General features: G+C 35.8%; 1 protein-coding gene across 5 annotated transcripts in view; it reads left to right on the top strand.

Moving 5' to 3' along the window:
- Positions 1-19,970, top strand: part of WNK1 (WNK lysine deficient protein kinase 1) — a 176,084-nt gene that overhangs the window by 132,290 nt on the left and 23,824 nt on the right. For 3 of the 5 annotated variants that reach the window (XM_057491351.1, XM_036907604.2, XM_057491352.1), the window contains 11 exons: positions 812-1,031; positions 2,478-2,811; positions 3,616-3,785; positions 11,865-11,945; positions 15,122-15,268; positions 16,269-16,727; positions 17,440-17,721; positions 18,392-18,495; positions 18,587-18,749; positions 19,165-19,281; positions 19,590-19,763. In XM_057491351.1, the coding sequence (XP_057347334.1) occupies positions 812-1,031; positions 2,478-2,811; positions 3,616-3,785; positions 11,865-11,945; positions 15,122-15,268; positions 16,269-16,727; positions 17,440-17,721; positions 18,392-18,495; positions 18,587-18,749; positions 19,165-19,281; positions 19,590-19,763 (2,251 nt within the window). Of the gene's footprint in view, positions 1-811; positions 1,032-2,477; positions 2,812-3,615; positions 3,786-8,549; positions 9,786-11,864; positions 11,946-15,121; positions 15,269-16,268; positions 16,728-17,439; positions 17,722-18,391; positions 18,496-18,586; positions 18,750-19,164; positions 19,282-19,589; positions 19,764-19,970 lie in introns of all 5 variants that reach the window. The other 2 variants (XM_036907531.2, XM_036907617.2) reach the window with 2 other exon arrangements.

Below are 19,970 nucleotides of genomic sequence, written 5' to 3'. Positions count from 1 at the left end.
CATGATCTTTAAGGCTTTTTAGTAGAAATTTAGTTTGAGTTTCTATTTTTATATACTGTGGAAGAAGAGTCCTTAATCTGGCTAAGACTTTTTTACTATAAACAAAGGAATGTTTGTTTCCAGTCTTAGAACAAATTACTTTCTCTCTCTTTTGGATGGAACAGTTTATTAGGTTACTGGTATTTTGAGACCATTTATCTTAAGATTGTTCACAATTAAGTTTCTGCTTGCCTAGTACACAAACCGCTGAACAAGGAATTGAGAGAATTTTTGGAGGGTTTACTTAAGTAAAGGTTGCTGTAGTAGAAGGTAATCAAAAGATATTTTCACATTTTGATTCCAACATTTACAACTTTTGTAACCATGAGCAAGATTTGCAACCTGTCTGAGCCTCCATTTCCTAGTAGGAAATGATACCTCATTGGATGTTGATCAAGGATCAGATGAGATAATACATATAAGGAGTATTTTACTAACTATAAATGCTATGTAAATGATGATGTGGTCTTTTGAAGCTAGGATATCTATGTATTGTTTGCTATTATTAGTACACTATTAACTGAGATTAGACTTTTTAAAGTCACTTAGCTGTTATGAGATTGTTCTGAAGTTCTATAACTTAAGAGTAAAACCCTGTAATCACTATGCAGATGGAGCAATGTAAAAATGGGTTATAAAATTTCCTGTCTTTCTTTTCATAGTCCTTTTTTCATTATTCCAAGCATAATAAAAATCAGCCACACTTGAGAGTTATGTTTTCAATCTGATGGTGTTTTGTCTTGTTTTTATTTCTTTTCCCTCTCTTCGGAAGATATTCTATCAAAGATCTTTTGAACCATGCCTTCTTCCAGGAGGAAACAGGGGTACGGGTAGAATTAGCAGAAGAAGATGACGGAGAAAAGATAGCCATTAAATTATGGCTGCGTATTGAGGATATTAAGAAATTAAAGGGAAAATACAAAGACAATGAAGCTATTGAGTTTTCCTTTGACTTGGAGAGAGATGTGCCAGAGGATGTTGCTCAAGAAATGGTAAATTAGTATACTAATAGCCATTTAAAAATTGATGTAAGGGGGATGACAGTGTAGCACAGAGAAGGCAAATAATGACTCTGTGGCATCTTACTACACTGATGGACAGTGACTGCAGTGGGATATGGGGGGGGACATGATAACGGGTGAATGTAGTAATCACATTGTTTTTTCATGTGAAACCTTCATAATAGTGTAATATCAATAATACCTTAATAAAATAAATAAATAAAAATTTAAAAATAATAAAAATTGGTGTAGACTTGTATACATTAATATTGTTGAACAAAAAAGCAATTTATGAAACAGTATGTATGGCATATCCCACTGTTACTAAATTGCATTGATTAATGGCCCCCAAAGTTATTTTTATTTGAGGAAAGCATATACAGACATAGATAGGTATAGGGATGGATGGATGGATGGATGGATGGATGGATGGATGGATGGATGAATGGATGGATAGATTCGGGTAGATGGTTAGATAGGAAAGTAAGTAGGTAGGTAGGTATGGATGGATTAATAGGTAAGTAAGATTAGGTTGGTAAGTAGGTAGGTAGGTAGATAGAGATCAATCTAGAGTGCATTCTGAAGTAATTTTGAAAGTCAAAGGTTGAATGACTCCTAATATGTATAAGCCTGTTTAGTTGGATAACAAGTTATGTTTTCTAAATATTGATAAATTAGCCTTTGATCAGTCATCTGGATAAGGCCTATAAATAGGTCACAAATTATTTTTACTTTTAAGGGAGTTTTCAAAATCAGTTACTAGTAGGCAGCCTTTGATGAGTCATTTTTTAAAGTATATCTAAAAAGTCACTTTTCAAAAAAGAAACACTTCAATTTTAGGCTTGCTGTAGTATCTAAAATAGCTTTTTATTATGTGAAGATACTTATAGAATATCTTTACTAGAACTTGTAGGAATCACTCAATAGTAGTTGCCTCTCAGAAAGGTCAGGTATGACAGAGATAATTATTTTTAATTGTTAGTTTTTATACTGTCTTTGAGTTTTGTTTTTTGTTTTTTTTTAACCTTAATATATATTTACTACAGTAGTTTTCCCTGCAAAAAGAAGTAAAAGCAACACAGGTTAATATTAGTGTTATGTGTGAGCAGGAAATGGAGTGTATAGAATGAGACTTACTTGGTTTAAAAAACTTTAGTTTTAGGTTCTCCACGGTTTTGTTGTAAAGAGTGAAGGTACATCCGCCCTATGGGTTCCTACAGAAGTGATGACATCCACCTTGTAATACATACAAAAGTGGTGGAGAGATACATAACTCAGACCAGTAATTTCACAGTTTGGTTATGACCAGTTCTTAAAAGAGTTCTTTCTTCCCCTTCCTCTCTTCCTTTTTCTCCTGAAAGTGCCTTTTTTGTTTTATATTTGGTTTGTTTTCTTTTGATACCCTACTGTTTCCTAATGCACCCTTTCATCCTGTAGGTAGAGTCTGGGTATGTCTGTGAAGGTGATCACAAGACCATGGCAAAAGCCATCAAAGACAGAGTGTCACTAATTAAGAGAAAACGAGAGCAGCGTCAGTTGGTGCGGGAAGAGCAAGAAAAAAGAAAGCAGGAAGAGAAGAGTCTCAAACAGCAGGTAGAACAACAATCAAGTGCTTCCCAGGCAGGAATCAAGCAGCTCCCTGCTGCTAGCACCGGCATGCCCACTGCCTCCACCACTTCAGCTTCAGTTTCTACACAAGTAGAACCTGAAGAACCTGAGGCAGATCAACATCAACAATTACAGTACCAGCAACCTAGTATGTCTGTGTTATGTAAGTATTTTTGGACATGCACAGTGTGCTAAGGATACTCATAATTGGCTTTTTTCTTCTTGTTCATTATTGTGTACTGGCCTCTTGGTATTGGCCTTTTGGACTAACAAATTTGAAATGGTTGCCATCTACCCATACTTTCTATTCCTATGTCCATGGCTAATAGAATAAAAGGACAGGACAGTGAGGGAATGTGATTCAGATATAAAATAAGTTTACAGATTCTTACATCTTGGAAATTCCAATTTGTAGATTTCTATTTTTCACAGTTACTTAAAATATAATTAATGAAAAACGAATGTTTATTTTCACTACTTATAACTAAATCCATTAATCTCATTCAGCTCTTTTAACAAAGCTTCTTCACTACTTATAACTAAATCCATTAATCTCATTCAGCTCTTTTAACATAAAGACTAGAAACTAATGAGACTGCTAGTTAACTAATCGAACTACCTGCTTAATATAAACCCACTGGTCTCCAAAAAGACTTTGGAAGCTGTATCAAACTTAAGACTGATGAATATTTTCCCTTACTCTTCAAGTAATGAGGTTCTTTGACAGCCAGGGAATATTTTTAAAAAGACTTTTTAGAAAGACATATGGATCCTTCATTTAATATAGAAACCTACTTAGTAAAATAACCAGATTTCATTTTTTAAAAATTTATTTAGTTCAGGTCTATGTAAAGAAAAAACTGATTAACCCCAAAGTCATGAGTTTATGATGGGAAACTATAAAATTCCTTTTTGTGATTCATCTCTGTTGTTTGTGGGTTTTTTTTGCAATTCATTTCTCCTGCAGCTGACGGGACAGTTGACAGTGGTCAAGGATCTTCTGTCTTCACAGAATCTAGAGTGAGCAGCCAACAGACAGTTTCATATGGTTCCCAACATGAACAGGCACATTCTACTGGCACACTCCCAGGGCAAGCACAATCTCAGCCCCATGGGGCATATCCACCCTCAAGTATGGTAAGTAACTGCATAAGGGAGTGGAAGTCTGTGAGAGCCAATAGATAATGCATTCAATTCAAATTCTTTATACTACCCAAGTAACAACAGAAGGCTGAAGTAGGAAATCTAAATGGTGTATTTCTAAAGGAAATAGGTCTATTACAGAGATTGGAGTAGTTTAGGCAAGTGGGATGTATACATTAATATGTGGAAATTATCTGGATTTCCTATGTGAAGAAACTGTACAATCCTTAGACTAACCTGCATTGATTAAAGATAATGCTCTCTTTAGCACTTTAGAGTTGAAACTGTTAAAAACAGCGTAAGTTGGACATAGAAATGGCTTGGGGGTGGGGCATTGAGAGTTTTTTCAAAAACGTACTTATTAAAAGAATTACTAAGTATTTTCTGTAAGATTTCTTATTGTATAAAACACAGGTAAGACCTTCAAACCATTATAGAATGCTGCATGTGAGTACTCTAGAGTGAAGGAATCCTTTATTTGTATGACCATTTGATTTAGCGCTTGTGTTTATTAGTTAATCATCAGTTGCTATGTGTGTTCCTGCCTTAAAGTCTATGTTGAACACAAGTTCCTTCCCCAGTATATGTTCATTTGCTTTTTCCCTTTATTTGGTATCTGTTTTATTACTGATTTATTTTCAGAATCAATTTGTGGAGATTATTTCTTGAAATATCTTATGTGTTTATGTATAAATATATAAAATACACTTATGTACACATTATACCTGTGTTTTACATTAGCCACTCTTGCTTCTTGTGTAGAGACTGTAAGGTAGATCATGAGATAATACCCCTTTTCTCTTGTTCACCCTCCTTAAAGTCTTCAGAGGTAAATAAAATACATCATGTGCCTCAGGAGAGAATTGGAGAGTCATTGGTCACTGTATAGCACTTGTAGTGAGATCTTTTGGCAGATAGACTTTCTCTCTTTCAGAGAAAGCTTTTAATTTGGATTTTGTGAAACTCTTGCTCTGTATTAAACGAAAATCTCTCTGTTAAGAAAATACTTCTGCTTGCCCTGGCCTTTTATCCTACAGCTTGGAATAAAAGACATTTGTTTATTTCAGAGTCTATTCATCAGTCTGGCTTTAGCTAGGTCTCACAGTGAATGGCCACAGAAACACAAAACTACTAATGTACTATTTTAACAGTCTGCTTTTCTGACCTTTAAAATAATAGGTAGGGTAAAAGAACTTTATAAAGACATGAGGACATATTTTTGTGTTCTGACAAATATTTGTCATCATTTCTTGTCAGTTTCTACTCTTGTTCTAAGTGATTTTTTTTTCTGGGTCGTCATAACTAGATTTTTTTCAAAACTATTTTTAAACTCTTGGCTTCCCTCATCACAAGTTTATAAACATTGGGTCTCTATTTTAGAAAAGGAAATGGAATGATCACTTATGATGATTTTAAATATTTGAGCCACAAACATAGCTATATACTGATGGCCTAACAGCAGGCTGTTAATGACAGTCTTGCTTTTTAATGACAATACTCAGTAGAGGTATCATGAACTTATTAAATGTTGAGGGCTTTTAAAATTATTTTATGATTCTGTTCCTTTCTTATTCCAAAAATAATTTATTGTGGCTTATATAAATATATCGATTATAAGTGGAATAAAAAAATTAGAATAAAGGATAAATAGGGTAGAGAAAAATAGAACCAAGAATGAAACTTAAGTAATCATATGATGATACTTCCATACTTGCTCTTTGTGGGCTACAAATTTTGGCCAGAGTATTCTAAGCAGCCAGTTTTGGAAAATAAAATAAAATAACACAATTCACAATCTCTAAAAGGAAATAACAGACTTTCTCAGAACAGCCTTACAGTATTAGACGTACTGCTTTGTAGCCATATTTGTTAAGGAGCTTCAATTTTGTGAACCTGAGTTGAATCTCCAATATGCCTGGAAAATTTTTAAAGTTATTTTTTAGAGATTCACAATTAGGATATTTTTCTGTTAGCTATTTTAGTAAAAATGCAGGATGTTTCCTAGTGAATTACTTCTAGAAAGTTAATTTTTCTAGAAAGTTAATGCTTTTCGTAGTAGAAAATGACTTTTTACCTTTACAAAGATAGACAAGTGTAATAAAACACTGTGAGCCAAAAAGCTTTTTATCTGATGCCTTCTAAAACAGAATAGAGAAGCCTTTTCTGAGGTTTCCAAAGCTCCTGCAAAGTCATCTAGTCTTAAAATATTCTTCATCTTAAAATGTACACTAACAGAATCCATTCTTGTTTAGTCTTCATAAGTTTGTAGAAACTGCAAGTCAGTATTCATTGTTTTCCCTGTCCTGCTATCTCAGTCAGTCATATTCACTCTTATTCATTGACTCATAACGGTTAATGTTTTTGCAGAATATTTAGGAAGATAATTAATCATTATCTTGTGATTATTCATAAAAGAAACAAACCTGTACTTGACCAACAGAGTAGAGAGGATAGTTGTGATCCGCCAGGTGTGCTGTGTGGAATTAATTTCTCCTAAAAAAAATTGGCTTTGTGGAATTGGGGGAGGATGGAACATTTCTTTATGTCTACTATGCCCTGTTACCACTGTACATTTGGTTATTTTGTTTTCAAAGTACTGTGTTTTTCATGTGTGTGTTTGTTTTCTGTTTAGCTTCGTCGTGGCCGTAGCATGTCGGTTTGTGTTCCCCATCTTTCTGCTGTTCCCTCTCTGTCCCGCATCTCTCCCAGTGCTCCTTCCACCCCACCACCAGTGCTGTCTGCACCTCTTTCTCCTTCCCTCCTTCGGACTGCCCCTGAGGAAACTTTTGCCGAAAAGCTTTCTAAAGCATTGGAGAGTGTCCTGCCTATGCACTCTGCCTCTCAGCGCAAGCGCCGACGCTCCAGCCTGCCTTCCCTCTTTGTCAGTACTGTATGTAACCATAAACTTCCTGACAAATGAAAATTTATTACCACTGAATACATCCAGGCATCAACAATTTAAATAAACATTAAAAAATAGGACCCAACTTAGTGATATGTTACTCTTTTAGGATACCAGTTCTTCTGGAGGAAATTTTTTTGTTAGAAGTCTCTAAGGGGGAGAAAAAAGCAAGGAGGTAAAGAGAGAGAATGCTTATAAACACCTTTGGCACATGCCAGTGTGTGTGCAGTAAAATGTAGCTTTTATATTCTCCTATTCCCCACTGACATACAAAACCCTTGCATTTTCATATCGTAATAAAGAATCTGTGTAGTATTTCATTTTAAATTCATTGTTGACTTAATCAAAAGCAAATTTCCTATCAAACATAATCAGCACATTTTCTCCTCATACTTACATACTTGCTCTTTGTGGTTCTAATCAGTTGTTCTAAAGAGACACTAATGAAGCTGGGTGAGTCCATTTTTCCCCCACAGTCCATGAAGAGTTATTAAAGAGTCAAAGTTGGTTTTATTAACTGTTTAAAACAATGTGTCAGCAACCTAAAAAGCCACATAATGTTTCCTCATGGAGACTTTTTTGTTAGATTAAATGAAGTGGAACCTTGACTCTAATAATACATTAGGTACACATATAGTACCTGTGATTTTCTGTGACCCCTTGTGTTAATAAAAGGTCTTTTAAAGTTTGTTTTAAACACTGTGGGACCTTGCTGCTGCTTTTCCAGACAGTAAATATAGTTAATATATTCATTAACTATATTGGCAACCCCAAATTCTTAAGATGTTCACCTAGGAGAATGGTTAACTGTATAGTGTTTTATGGCTTGGGATACTCTGTGAATAAACAACAGTAAAATGCAAAATGCATCATTCTCATTTGAAATAGAAGCCCTCTTTTGGCTATTGTGTACAAATAACAGTTGAGCCATTTTGCTAACTTGATAGGGGTCTTTCCTATTGAAAGAATGAAACTGATCTACTTTTCCAAGACAAGAAACCATGAAAGTGAACTATTACAGTGTGCAGTGTTTGCACTTGGCAACATAGAACTCTTGATTTTAGTCTTAAATCTAGAGCTGCTTCTGTGAACAAAAAATGCTCTTAAATCAAGTTCACTGTTATTTATATTATCCTTTTCACTTAATTCAAACACCAAATTATTCAACTCTTAACTAGGATCAGAAAAGGGGACATTCAGTGATTTAGCATCTGTAACATGCTTCATATAGTAAAATTAATTGCATCTAGTTTGGGTAGACGGGAAAGACGCTGCTATCACTGGTCAAATTGCATATATTTTATTGTTCACCAAAAACCTCATCTGATTTCTAGTTAGAAGACATACTAATATTAGTTGTAAGATAATAACACTGAAGCCTCTAACACAGCACAGGATAATAAGAGTATAAGAGGACTTTATTTAGTAGCTTAAATTGAAGTACATTTCTTGTATCATAAAAATCACTAGGCTAATTGTCTTCCCTTAATCTTATTCTTCCTTTATTTTTCTACTAATATAATTTACAATAAGTCTTAAGAGTAAGCATGATAATTGTGAGTAAAAAACAGAATAATCACATAAAAGCTAAATTCTTCCATTTCCTTTGAGAGAGGAAAGTTGTGGAAAAGCAGCTGTTACCTAATGCAAAGAGTCCCACAGAATAATTTTATTGACCCTGGATGTATTTAATGGATTTTTACAATGCACATAATTTTCAAAAACATTGTTATTTCTTTAATTATAAATTTGGTGTAACCATTTCATAGGGTTACACAGAGCTACCCAGTTGTGCATGTCTAATGTAATTTCACATATGAATGTATGAATTACTTGTCTTATTCATGTTGATACAGCCTCAGTCCATGGCGCATCCGTGTGGGGGGACCCCAACATACCCAGAATCACAGATATTTTTCCCAACTATTCATGAACGTCCAGTTTCTTTTTCACCACCTCCTACCTGTCCACCGAAGGTGGCCATTTCCCAGCGGCGTAAGAGCACCTCCTTCTTGGAAGCCCAAACTCGCCACTTCCAACCCGTGCTGAGGACTGTTGGCCAAAATCTTCTTCCACCTGGTGGCAGCCCAACTAACTGGACACCAGAGGCTGTAGTTATGCTGGGCACTACAGCCAGTAGAGTAACTGGAGAGCCATGTGAGATACAGGTCCATCCTATGTTTGAACCAGCTCAAGTTCACAGTGACTATAGACCTGGACGAATACTTGCAGAAGAAGCTCACTATTTTATTCCTCAGGAAGCAGTTTATCTAGCTGGGGTACATTACCAGGCCCAGGTTGCAGAACAGTACGAGGGTATTCCGTACCACTCAACAGTCCCGTCAAGTCCTGTGAAACAGATACCTGAACAGAAGCCAGTACAAGGGGGACCTACCTCAAGTTCTGTCTTTGAATTTCCATCTGGACAGGCTTTCTTGGTAGGACACCTTCAGAATTTAACATTAGATTCTGGACTGAGTCCAGGATCTCCCCTCTCTAGTATGTCTGCACCAATCAGTACAGATGCTACACGTTTGAAATTTCACCCTGTCTTTGTTCCTCATTCTGCACCCGCTGTGTTAACTCATAACAGTGAGAACAGAAGCAATTGTGTGTTTGAGTTTCATGTTCATACTCCAAGCTCCTCTTCAGGAGAAGGAGGAATTTTACCTCAGCGTGTTTACCGAAATCGACAGGTTACAGTGGACTTGAAACAGGAAGAACCACCTCTTCAATCAGTTGGATTGCATGGCCGCCTGCAGCCTGTGACTGAAGAACAGCAGAATTACCATGCCCCAGAATTGTCCATTTCTGTGGTAGAGCCTATCGGACAGAACTGGCCAATAGGAAGTCCAGAATATTCCAGTGATTCCTCACAAATTACTTCTTCAGACCCCAGTGATTTTCAGTCACCTCCCCCTACAGGGGGAGCAGCTGCACCTTTTGGCTCTGACGTCTCATTACCCTTTATCCGTCTGCCTCAGACAGTGTTACAAGAACCCCCACTTTTCTTCTGTTTTCCCCAAGGAACCACATCTCAGCAGGCTTTATCTGCCTCATTTTCTTCAGGAGGATCTGCACTCCATCCACAGGTTATAGGAAAACTTCCACGATTCTTTTAAACTACCCTGTGTTCCATTACATTTAATCTTCTATCCCTCCTTTCCATTATGAGGAATATTGTTTAATTTTATTAAGAGCTTCTTCATTTGGGGGGGATTATAAGCTACTTGTATTTACAACAAAATATGAGAGAAGCTGCCTACTTATAATATGTGCAAACCCTTGGAAAACACAACAAAAAACCTAGGATTTTAGTCACTTGCGAAGTCAATTCTATCCATATGTAGAATATTTTCAACTACTAGTGCAAATGCAAATGTCTAAAATGTAAAGTTGACACAGCATTATTTACAAATACCAACGTGAATTTTTTCTTTCTCCCTAGAAACAACCATAGCTAGTTTAAAAAAAAAGGATAATGATTTTTTTCCTGTAAAGTGAAAAGAATGGAAAATAGATAATACTTTTTGTAGCAAGAGTAATGAAAGTGCACAGATTTTCATTAGTGTGGAAAGATCTTAAAAGACAGAAAGAAAACATCTTAGGAATTTGAACAAATGGAGATGCCTTTAAAATGGCATTGATTAAACAAGTCGCTGTGTATTACATGTCCAAATAAAATGTTAATCCATAAAAATTGACTGATTCTAATTTTTAGCAATTAAGTTACAATCTAGTGTGGGAGTGGGGTTTTTTCCGATCATTCATTTTGAGAATTTGTGATGTATGTTGCAAGCTAAGGAATGTTAGCTATCTCAGGGCCTTGATTTTTTTCCCTAATATTTAAATTTTGTTTTGTATGTGTATGAGCATATGCACTCTCTTGCAGATACAAAGTAATGGACATAGTAGATTTCAATAAGTAGAGTTAGTATTAACTATTTCGTATATTCCTTTGATATATTTGTCAAATGTGTAAGTCTTATAAAATCTATATAGGAGACTTTGCAGCAATACATCCAAGACATCATTTGGATCTTTTAAATATTCCACTCTCCTATAAAAGTTCTGTATGTGCTTCTTCATACTTTTGTCCTATGTTCTTCCCCAGTCAGGGTCATGAACAGCCCTGAAAGTATTCATGAAGTATCAGTTACTTAGATTGGTACTAAAAAAACAAAAAGATCCAGAACCTTGGAAATTATACTGCCTGAGCATGCAGTATACTCACATTACTGTACTAGTGATTCTTAATGCACTACCAGCCATTCTTCTTCAAACTTTCCAATGCAAAATTCCAAATATCAGGTAGTTAATTTGCAGACATATTGCAGAAGAATAAATATTTACAGTGGTTAGATGCAGTGGGATGTGATGTCATGTCCAAGTCAGCTTCAAAGAAACCCCCCTAAACTGAAGTGGAACAGCCATGGTGGGCCTTTTCATTCTTTAAGTTATCTGTATAAAGTTCTCCATTCATTTCTCACTTTCTCGTTTATTTTAGCTTAAACTTCTACTAGATATGGGTCTCTCAGATCCAACACTATTGATGTTCTAGGTTAGTCAGTTCTCTGTGGGGGGGGGCTTTTCTGTGCAGAGTACGTTTAGTAGCATCTTTGGCCTCTAGTAGTCGCCACCTCCCCCAGTTGTGACAGGCAGAACCACCGCTGGTTGACAGCCATTGCTCTGGGTTCTTGGTAGTTGATGATAACAGATTTTTTACATTTTTGATAAAAGTCACATGGCACTACAAGAAGTAGCAAAAGGAGCCAAGGTATTGTTGAATACTCTTTTTGCTTTAATTGTTCAGGTACATATTTTTTTTCACATTTGTAGTCTTAATATTGTCTGGATTATTATATTTTCAATAAGAGATTTATTATAAATATTTTGGCCAGCTAAAATTAAAGCCTGAGCAGCAGTGGTAGGTTAGGTTTCAACCATCAGTGGTTTTTGCATGGGATGAGAATATCTATGATAAAAACCCTTCTCTAACCTTTCTTACAAAAGATGTCCCAGTGGTTTCTCCCATACATGCTCCATCAAGCTCAGGTTTCATTTTGCTCAAGCAAATTCTCAGTAGCTTAAATATTTATTGCAAAAGCCTGAAGTCTTTATACACTTACTTAGGGCATAACTAATTTGTTGCATCCACTTTTTTCCTTCAGGCACAGGGGCAGAGCCAGAGTCAGCCATCCTCAAGTAGCTTAACAGGGGTTCCATCTTCCCAACCCATACATTCTCAGCAGGTGAGAACAATATTGCTACGTTTTATGAATTAGCAGTAGCCAAAACACTATTTTATGTGTTTTATGAATTAGATTACTGGTATAAATGGTTTGGGAAGTTTTTAAAAGGAAAGTCAAGAGGCATAACCTTTCTTGTGTTCATTGACACTTTACAATGTATTTTTATTAAACGTAATTTTTAATAATCTGCTAGACATACATTGAACTTCATTATTATTGGTATAAATTCTGCCTTCTTAAACAGATGATTCTACACATAATTTACTTATATTTATGACTTGTCCTTTTATGAGCATTTGCCATTACTTTAATTGTGCTTGACTCTAGTAATACTATACTCTTTTTAAATCATTTCTAATATGTGGGATAGGTGCCAGATTTTAAGCTAAGAGGCACTGTGAATGAATTTTGTCCTAAGAACAATTATATTGGGAACTTTGCTTTAAACTTCTAATTTGGGGAGTTTGTTCCCAAACGTTCAAGGAACTGAGGATTAATATAATGCTAATATATAGTTCATTTTAGCTAGAACACAAATAAGTGAAGGTATAGATTAAGAAAATTGTTGATTGATTTCAAATCTTGATGTAAGCATGGTTCTGCATTAATTGGGGTGTGAGAGAGAGGTAATCATATGCCCAAGTATAAGGTGGGGATTTTTCCTCAGATATATCCACTCCCCTTAATAGAGAAGGAAACCACCATGTATTCAAACCTTTATCATACTTTGATATTACAGTGCTCTCTCATTGTCCTTTATTTTGAACAATAACCAAAAAAATTCTAATGGATAAAGTAGAACTTGGTGAGGACAGATATGGTTGTAAGAACCTTAAATAGTATATATAGTCGGAAATGTTTTTAGATAACATCCAACAGAATTGCCTTTAAAATAAAAGCCAAGAAATTGAATATAGATTTGATTCTTGATCCTAGGAGCATTTCAGTATTCCAGGTTCTCTATGTCATTGTAAACAGCTTGTTTAAAAATCACTTTTAGGAGTCCATACAAATATTGCATGAATAATAAACCTATAAGACAAATGCAAAAAAACTTGACTATCATATTACTTAAACAGTTGCTTATCTTCTATAAATTTTACCTCAAGACACAAAGGGAAAGTGTTATGCTACAGAAAACTAGAGCATTTGTAGTGTAGCTCCAGTGAAGATAAAGACACTTGTATATTACATGTGAAGAGTTCGAATGAAGAAGGGGAAGCAATATTTCTAAGTATGTTTATGTAATATACAATCTTATTTGAGTATGTAAATTAATGATTATTAGATAGTTTAGTGTGAATTACTTAAAGTTTAAATATATTCAAGTTGATCAAAAAGATTTTCTAGTTTTTTAGTTCTTTTTTTCCTGGGAAAATAGGGAAATTGTATTATATTCAGAGGTGTCTTCTATAATTAGATACATGATACACCTTAGTTGCTGAAAATAAATTTCATGTAATTCAGCATTTGTTCCTGATTTTTTTTAAGTTAGAATACATTATCAGAAATTAATAAGATTAAAACAAACATGACTGCTGTCACTATTATATATCAGTATTCTTTTGGTGGTTTTAATTAGTATAATAAGAAAGAAGTATAGAATAAATATCAGAAGAGCAAAATATTATTTGCAGATTATCACCCTAAAAAATCTAGGATGCTCAGTGAGGTGGCTAGATACATAATAAATATACAAATAAAAATAGGTCCTGGGATGCAATGTATCTACACATGATGACTGTAGTTTATACTTTTGTATATTTGTATTGTATATTGTATATAGACTATTGTATATTTGAAAGTTACTAAGAATAGATCTTAAAAGTCCTCATCAGCAAGAAAAAAATTGTAACTATGTATGATGATAGGTGTTACCTAGACTTACTGTGATGATTTTACAATACATATATATGTATGTATACCAATAGTTATGTTATATGTCAATTATATCTCCATGTATATGTGCACATGTACAGATACACACTCAAATAGCTTATCTTTATACCGGCAGTAACCAATTAGTTATATGGGCCAGGACATATGTGAAAGGCTGGTGGTTGTAGCATTTCTAAGCAGCAAAAAAAAAAATCAAAACAACCAAAACATTCATCATTAGGCTGTTGATGCCATAGGTAAACGAAATGAAAACAGCATGTTTGAGAACGGTATTCACAGAATGAGTATGTTTTTGTTTTTAACAATGAAAAATATACTTGTGAGTAAATGACCATTTATGCATATGAAAATCCATGAAGTGGAGGCACCATACCAAACTAAAAATGGTTGCTTCTGGAGAAATGGGGTAGGGATATTTTCATTTAACTTTATATTCTTAAATATTGGTTAAAATTTTATTATGAAAAGATGTTTTGTTCTAAAATTAAAAACTTTAAATTAGTCTTAAAAAATCAGCTATAAAGTTCAGCTTTTTGTTAGGCAAAAGGGAGTATTAGTTTATTACAAAATTTAGTATTTGGGTACAATATGCAGCATGCATTATAAGTTGACGTATATTATACTAGAGTGGTTTGCACATGGTTGAGACCCAAATGTTATTCCCTTTGCTCTACTTTAAGTGATAGTGTCTTTGTTTTCAAAAAAGGAAACCTTATTTTGGCAGTAAAATGAGCGGTCTCTAAAATTTTACATTAGCTAGTAAATGATAAAGCTAAAATTCCAAATTCAAAGTTTTTCTCACCATTTTGTAGCTATAATCAGAACTGTTATTCAAGCATATTGATTATGCAGTTGATAAAAAAGATTAAAGGAGGAGATTGGATTCATTTTATATAGGACCAAAGTGAGAGCTAATACCAAGAAATAGGGAAAAAACAGGAGGGGGTTTGGAGGAGGGAAGATGTATTTGGATATGGTATCCAAATGTCTTTGTAAATGACCCACTGTTGGGGCAGGGAGGATGTTGGGTAAAGAACCAGTGGTGACTCAAGTTTTTAAATACTGGTTAATTGTTCTTGGTTGTACCAAAAAGAACACCAGAGGAATAAGAGCAATAAATGTAAAGGGGAATTGATGAATTTGGGTTTGTGTATGTCTCGATTACTAATAAACTGTCATCATTTACAGCCACTGAAGACCTTAGGCAAGCATACTTCCTTAGAAACATGTTTTAATAACTTGAAATAAAACTGAGTAATTATATTTTATTCTCACAGCAGGGGGTACAGCAGACAGCCCCGCCTCAACAGACAGTACAGTATTCACTTCCCCAGACATCAGCCTCCAACGAGGCCACTACTGCACAGCCAGGGAGCCAGCCTCAAGCTCCACAGGTCTTGCCTCAAGTATCAGCTGGGAAACAGGTAAACTCTTAGTTTCTAAAAGGATACGTAAACATTATTTCCATGTAACTTGTCCTTTCATGTGAACAGGCCTCTACCTTCTCTAATGGTAAAATACTGAAATTGGTCATTTTCATTGCAAAAATCAAGTGAAAGTTGTTCCTTCAGTGCATATGCATTGGTTGATATAAATGGGTACATGCTGATAGTGGTGATAGTCCAAAAACTTTCAGGTTTATCAGTCTAAAATTGGTCTGATAGGTATTAGGTATGATGGGTTAAATGGAAGTGCTTTGGTAACTGAACCAATGACATTTTCTAGAATTGTGTCAACCATATTTAATATTCTAGGTTTGCACCTATGCTGTATTTTCATGTAGATTTGTCTGTTGTAAAATGCACTGTTGTTTTATGTAGCACTGAATACTGACATACCATTAAATGTATGTTATATCTGAGTTTCATAAATGTTAAAATGCCCAGGAGTTGGGGGAGGGGTGATTGCATCCTAAAGTCAGTGAAACATGGTAGTTATACCTACTTTCATAGGCCTGTGTTAGATTTAAGAATTGTGGAAGCAGTATGGATAAAATCTGATTCCACTGGGAAGATACTCATTTGAAATTTGTAACTGTTGTAATAGCAGTCATAGATTTAGTGACCGCAAACATACCAGTGGGTTACAGTATGTGAACTGTATCTGAGTAAAACTGTAAATAACAACAACCTTGCCTGTAGAAGGTCCTCTTTTATTGTTAAACAATTAGCATTAGCAAAATTTTCTACAACAAAAGATTTGGCACCATAGCCGATCTATCAGCCTTCTTTTCTGCTCTCCTTTCCCTATTCTTATATGGCATAACTAACACTAGTGTACCCAGGGTTGGTTTGGGGTTTTTTCTGTTGTTTTTTAAATTTTCCTTCTTTTTGGCTAATATTTAAATCCTGCTTTTGGCGGCCTTGCTTTTTTTTTTTTTTTTTTTTTAAAGTCTGTGTGTTTTGTTTTTCTTTACCTTCCCAGCTTCCAGTTTCCCAGGCAGCACCAACTATCCAAGGCGAACCTCAGATCCCAGTTGCAACACAACCCTCAGTTGTTCCAGTGCATTCTGGTGCTCATTTCCTCCCTATGGGACAGCCACTCCCTACTTCCTTACTCCCTCAGTACCCCATCTCTCAAGTTCCCATATCAACTGCTCATGTGTCTGCAGCTCAGACAGGTTTCTCATCCCTTCCCATCACAATGGCAGCTGGCATTAATCAGCCTCTGCTCACCTTGGCTTCGTCTGCTACAGCAACTGTGATCCCAGGGGGACCGACTGTGGTTCCTAGTCAGCTTCCAACCCTCCTGCAGCCTGTGACTCAGCTGCCAAGTCAGGTTCACCCGCAACTCCTGCAGCCAGCAGTTCAGTCCATGGGAATACCTGCTAACCTTGGACAAGCTGCTGAGGTTCCACTTCCCTCTGGAGATGTTCTGTACCAGGTATTGTGTCGACTAATGAAAAAGGGCACCAGAAAGTTTGGTTGTAATAAACCATCAAGGACTTGAAAATCTAATAGTTGAATATTAAAATAACTAGCAATAACAGAGATTGCTGATCCCAACTGGAAAATCTAAAACTAAATAAAATTCTGAGAAAAGATAGGGTGATGATTTGCTTTCATTTTTCTTGGATACCTCTTTAAAGAAAAATGGTCTTAATAAACAGTGAAGGTGATTGAATGATTAGATATGGCTAATAATAGAGTGTCAGGCTCCTTTTTTTTTTGTAGGTAAACAGAGTAGCCAACATGCTATGAATAAAAAGCTTCAGGGTTTGGATTTAGAAGATGAGTATGTCATGATATGCCTAGAATGATACTTTGAGTTTTTGCATTCTCCCATTTAAGATTGGCTAAAAAGATATTTTTATAGAAGGAATTATGTCTGTTCCTCCTATTTAAATAATCTCCATGAATTTAAAAAAAAAAACAATTTAAAGTATAGTTGTAGAGTCCTGTCCCCTAAATTGAAACCAGTCCATCATTTTATTTCAAGAATCATCTTTAAGTCTTTAAATTACTGGAAAGAGAGCAGGTTACTATTCTTCTTTGCTTTGTGCTTGATTTTTTTGGTTTTTCTTTTGCATGTCTTGCTATTTTGCTAATTTGATGAGCCGACCTGCACTAACTCACCTTCCTGATTTCTGTCATAGGGCTTCCCACCTCGACTGCCACCACAATACCCAGGAGATTCAAATATTGCTCCCTCTTCCAGCGTGGCTTCTGTTTGCATCCCTTCTACAGTCTTGTCCCCTCCCATGTCAACAGAAGCATTGGCTGCACCGGGTTACTTTCCTACAGTGGTGCAGCCTTATGTGGAATCAAATATTTTGGTTCCTGTGGGCAGTATAGGAGGACAGATTCAAGTGTCCCAACCAGCTATGAGTTTAGCACAACAAGCCCCTACTACATCCTCCCAGCAAGCAGCTCTGGAGGTAAATGGAAGTACTGCATGTTTATATAGAAAATATATTTAATGTAATTAAAATGACAAAGGAGAAACATAGGTTCCCCTGATAAAGAACTCATTTGGAGACTATTTCAGACTAATTTCTGCATGACTTTTTCTTACAGCAGAATGAAATGCCAATATGGGGGCCTTGTGGCCACTGGCAGTTTTCTTGGGAAGTGATTGTGCCTTGAGGAAGAGTAACCCTATTAGCACCTCACTTCCTTAGCTGGCACTTTGGCCATTATTTTTATCCTCTCACTAATTCTTACATTGGCAGTCATAGGGGTCTCTTAGCCTGCTATGTTCCCAGCTGTCATTTTTGCCCTACTAGGAGAAAGATCTTAGTCATCTTTGCACTTTGCTCTACCTGCCCTATTGCACACTTCTGGTAAGATGTTGGCTGCAGGTCAAATTATAGTTTCTCACTCCATAGCAGCTATGTTGACTGGTGTCCATGCAGTCTATATCAGAGCTATAAATAGCTATAGACACTGCCTTTGGAATTTTAAGAGCACTGTCTCTAGATGCTGAATATTAAGAATTACCTTTAAATTGAGGGCTTCTAGAACTTGGGGGTAAGGGTTTGGTGGGGATGGTCAATAATAAATAACATACATTACTGCCAGGATATGCATTATCCTTTCTGTTCGCAGAGTACTCAGGGAGTCTCCCAGGTTGCTCCTGCAGAGCCAGTTCCAACAGCACAGCCGCAGCCTACCCAGCCTCAGCCTACCACTCTGGTCTCCTCTATAGACAGGTATGTAAAGTCAAATTCCTTCCTTGACTGGAAGGTCAAAATATCAAATCTTTAAATCTCACATTGTAAACTGAACTTTCTTTTTTCAAAGTGCACATTCAGATGTTGCTTCAGGTATGAGTGATGGCAATGAGAATGTCCCATCATCCAGTGGAAGGCATGAAGGGAGAACTACAAAACGGCATTATCGAAAATCTGTAAGAAGTCGCTCTCGTCATGAAAAGACTTCACGACCTAAATTGAGAATTTTGAATGTAAGTATTGCTGATTGTGGGTTGCATATAGTTAGTTAGTATCATTTAAATATTTTTAAGTCTCGGGTGTATTACTAAATCAAGTTTAAAGTCTTCTCCTTACCCACATGATATTGTTAAATTCTTTATTTCTGTGATAAGACATTATTTACCTTTTAGAAAAAGAAGAGTTTTAGTTTGTAGAACAAAGATTTTACATTTTTTCCATATTCTTCAGTGAAAGATGAGTAAGTAACTCAAAGGCTGGTAATCTCTTAAGGCTTTCTTGCTACCAGTTTAAGAGGTAGAGTACTAGGGCTTCATAGAGTAGTGGTACCGTGAGGCTTAAGTGTTAATCTGCATTACTTTCTCAAATTCAGTAACAAAGCTGAATTTGATCTGAGATATGAAGTGCCTTTTGTTTTTTTCTTTTTAGGTTTCAAATAAAGGAGACCGAGTAGTAGAGTGTCAATTAGAGACTCACAATCGGAAAATGGTTACATTTAAGTTTGATTTAGATGGTGACAACCCCGAGGAGATAGCAACCATTATGGTATGTCTGCATTTGGCGTTCCAAACTTTGCCTTAGTCTTGATCTTAATATCCACTGTCCTAGGCAAATACGCGATGTTTTAGAATCTATTTTGACAATGGACATAACGGGCACACCAAATCTGTGATTTAGAGATATTTCTGTCTAGAACATGTCTAACTAGGTACTGAAGAACTTTCATATCAAATAAATAATAATACAGGTAGTGTGCAGATAGGGGAAAAGTCATGAGAGTAGTGCAGATTGTGAGTGACTTAAAGCTTGAGAAACACTGTACTAATCAGACTGATATCACATTTCTTTTACAGGTTAACAATGACTTTATTCTAGCAATAGAAAGAGAGTCATTTGTGGATCAAGTTCGGGAAATTATTGAAAAAGCTGATGAAATGCTCAGTGAGGATGTCAGTGTGGAGCCAGAGGGTGACCAAGGATTGGAGAGTCTACAGGGAAAGGATGACTATGGGTTTTCAGGTTCTCAAGTAGGTTCTCCATTCCCACAATGGAGCTTTGCTTAATCGAGAATATTTCTGTAGTGCTAAATTTACCATGCAAAATGTCCAGTGATACCACATTATACCTCTGACTGAGATTATCAAACATTTATGTTCTCTTTGCTTGTGGCAGTTGGGCTTGCCTAATGAGTCAAGATTGCATTTGAGAACAGATTTAATCACTTTTGTTTGTTG

The sequence above is a fragment of the Manis pentadactyla genome, chromosome 14 (assembly GCF_030020395.1).
Source record: "Manis pentadactyla isolate mManPen7 chromosome 14, mManPen7.hap1, whole genome shotgun sequence".
NCBI lineage: Eukaryota > Metazoa > Chordata > Mammalia > Pholidota > Manidae > Manis > Manis pentadactyla.
The sequence above is the reverse complement of the archived record's forward strand: the minus strand, read 5'-3'. Positions and strand labels throughout refer to the sequence as shown.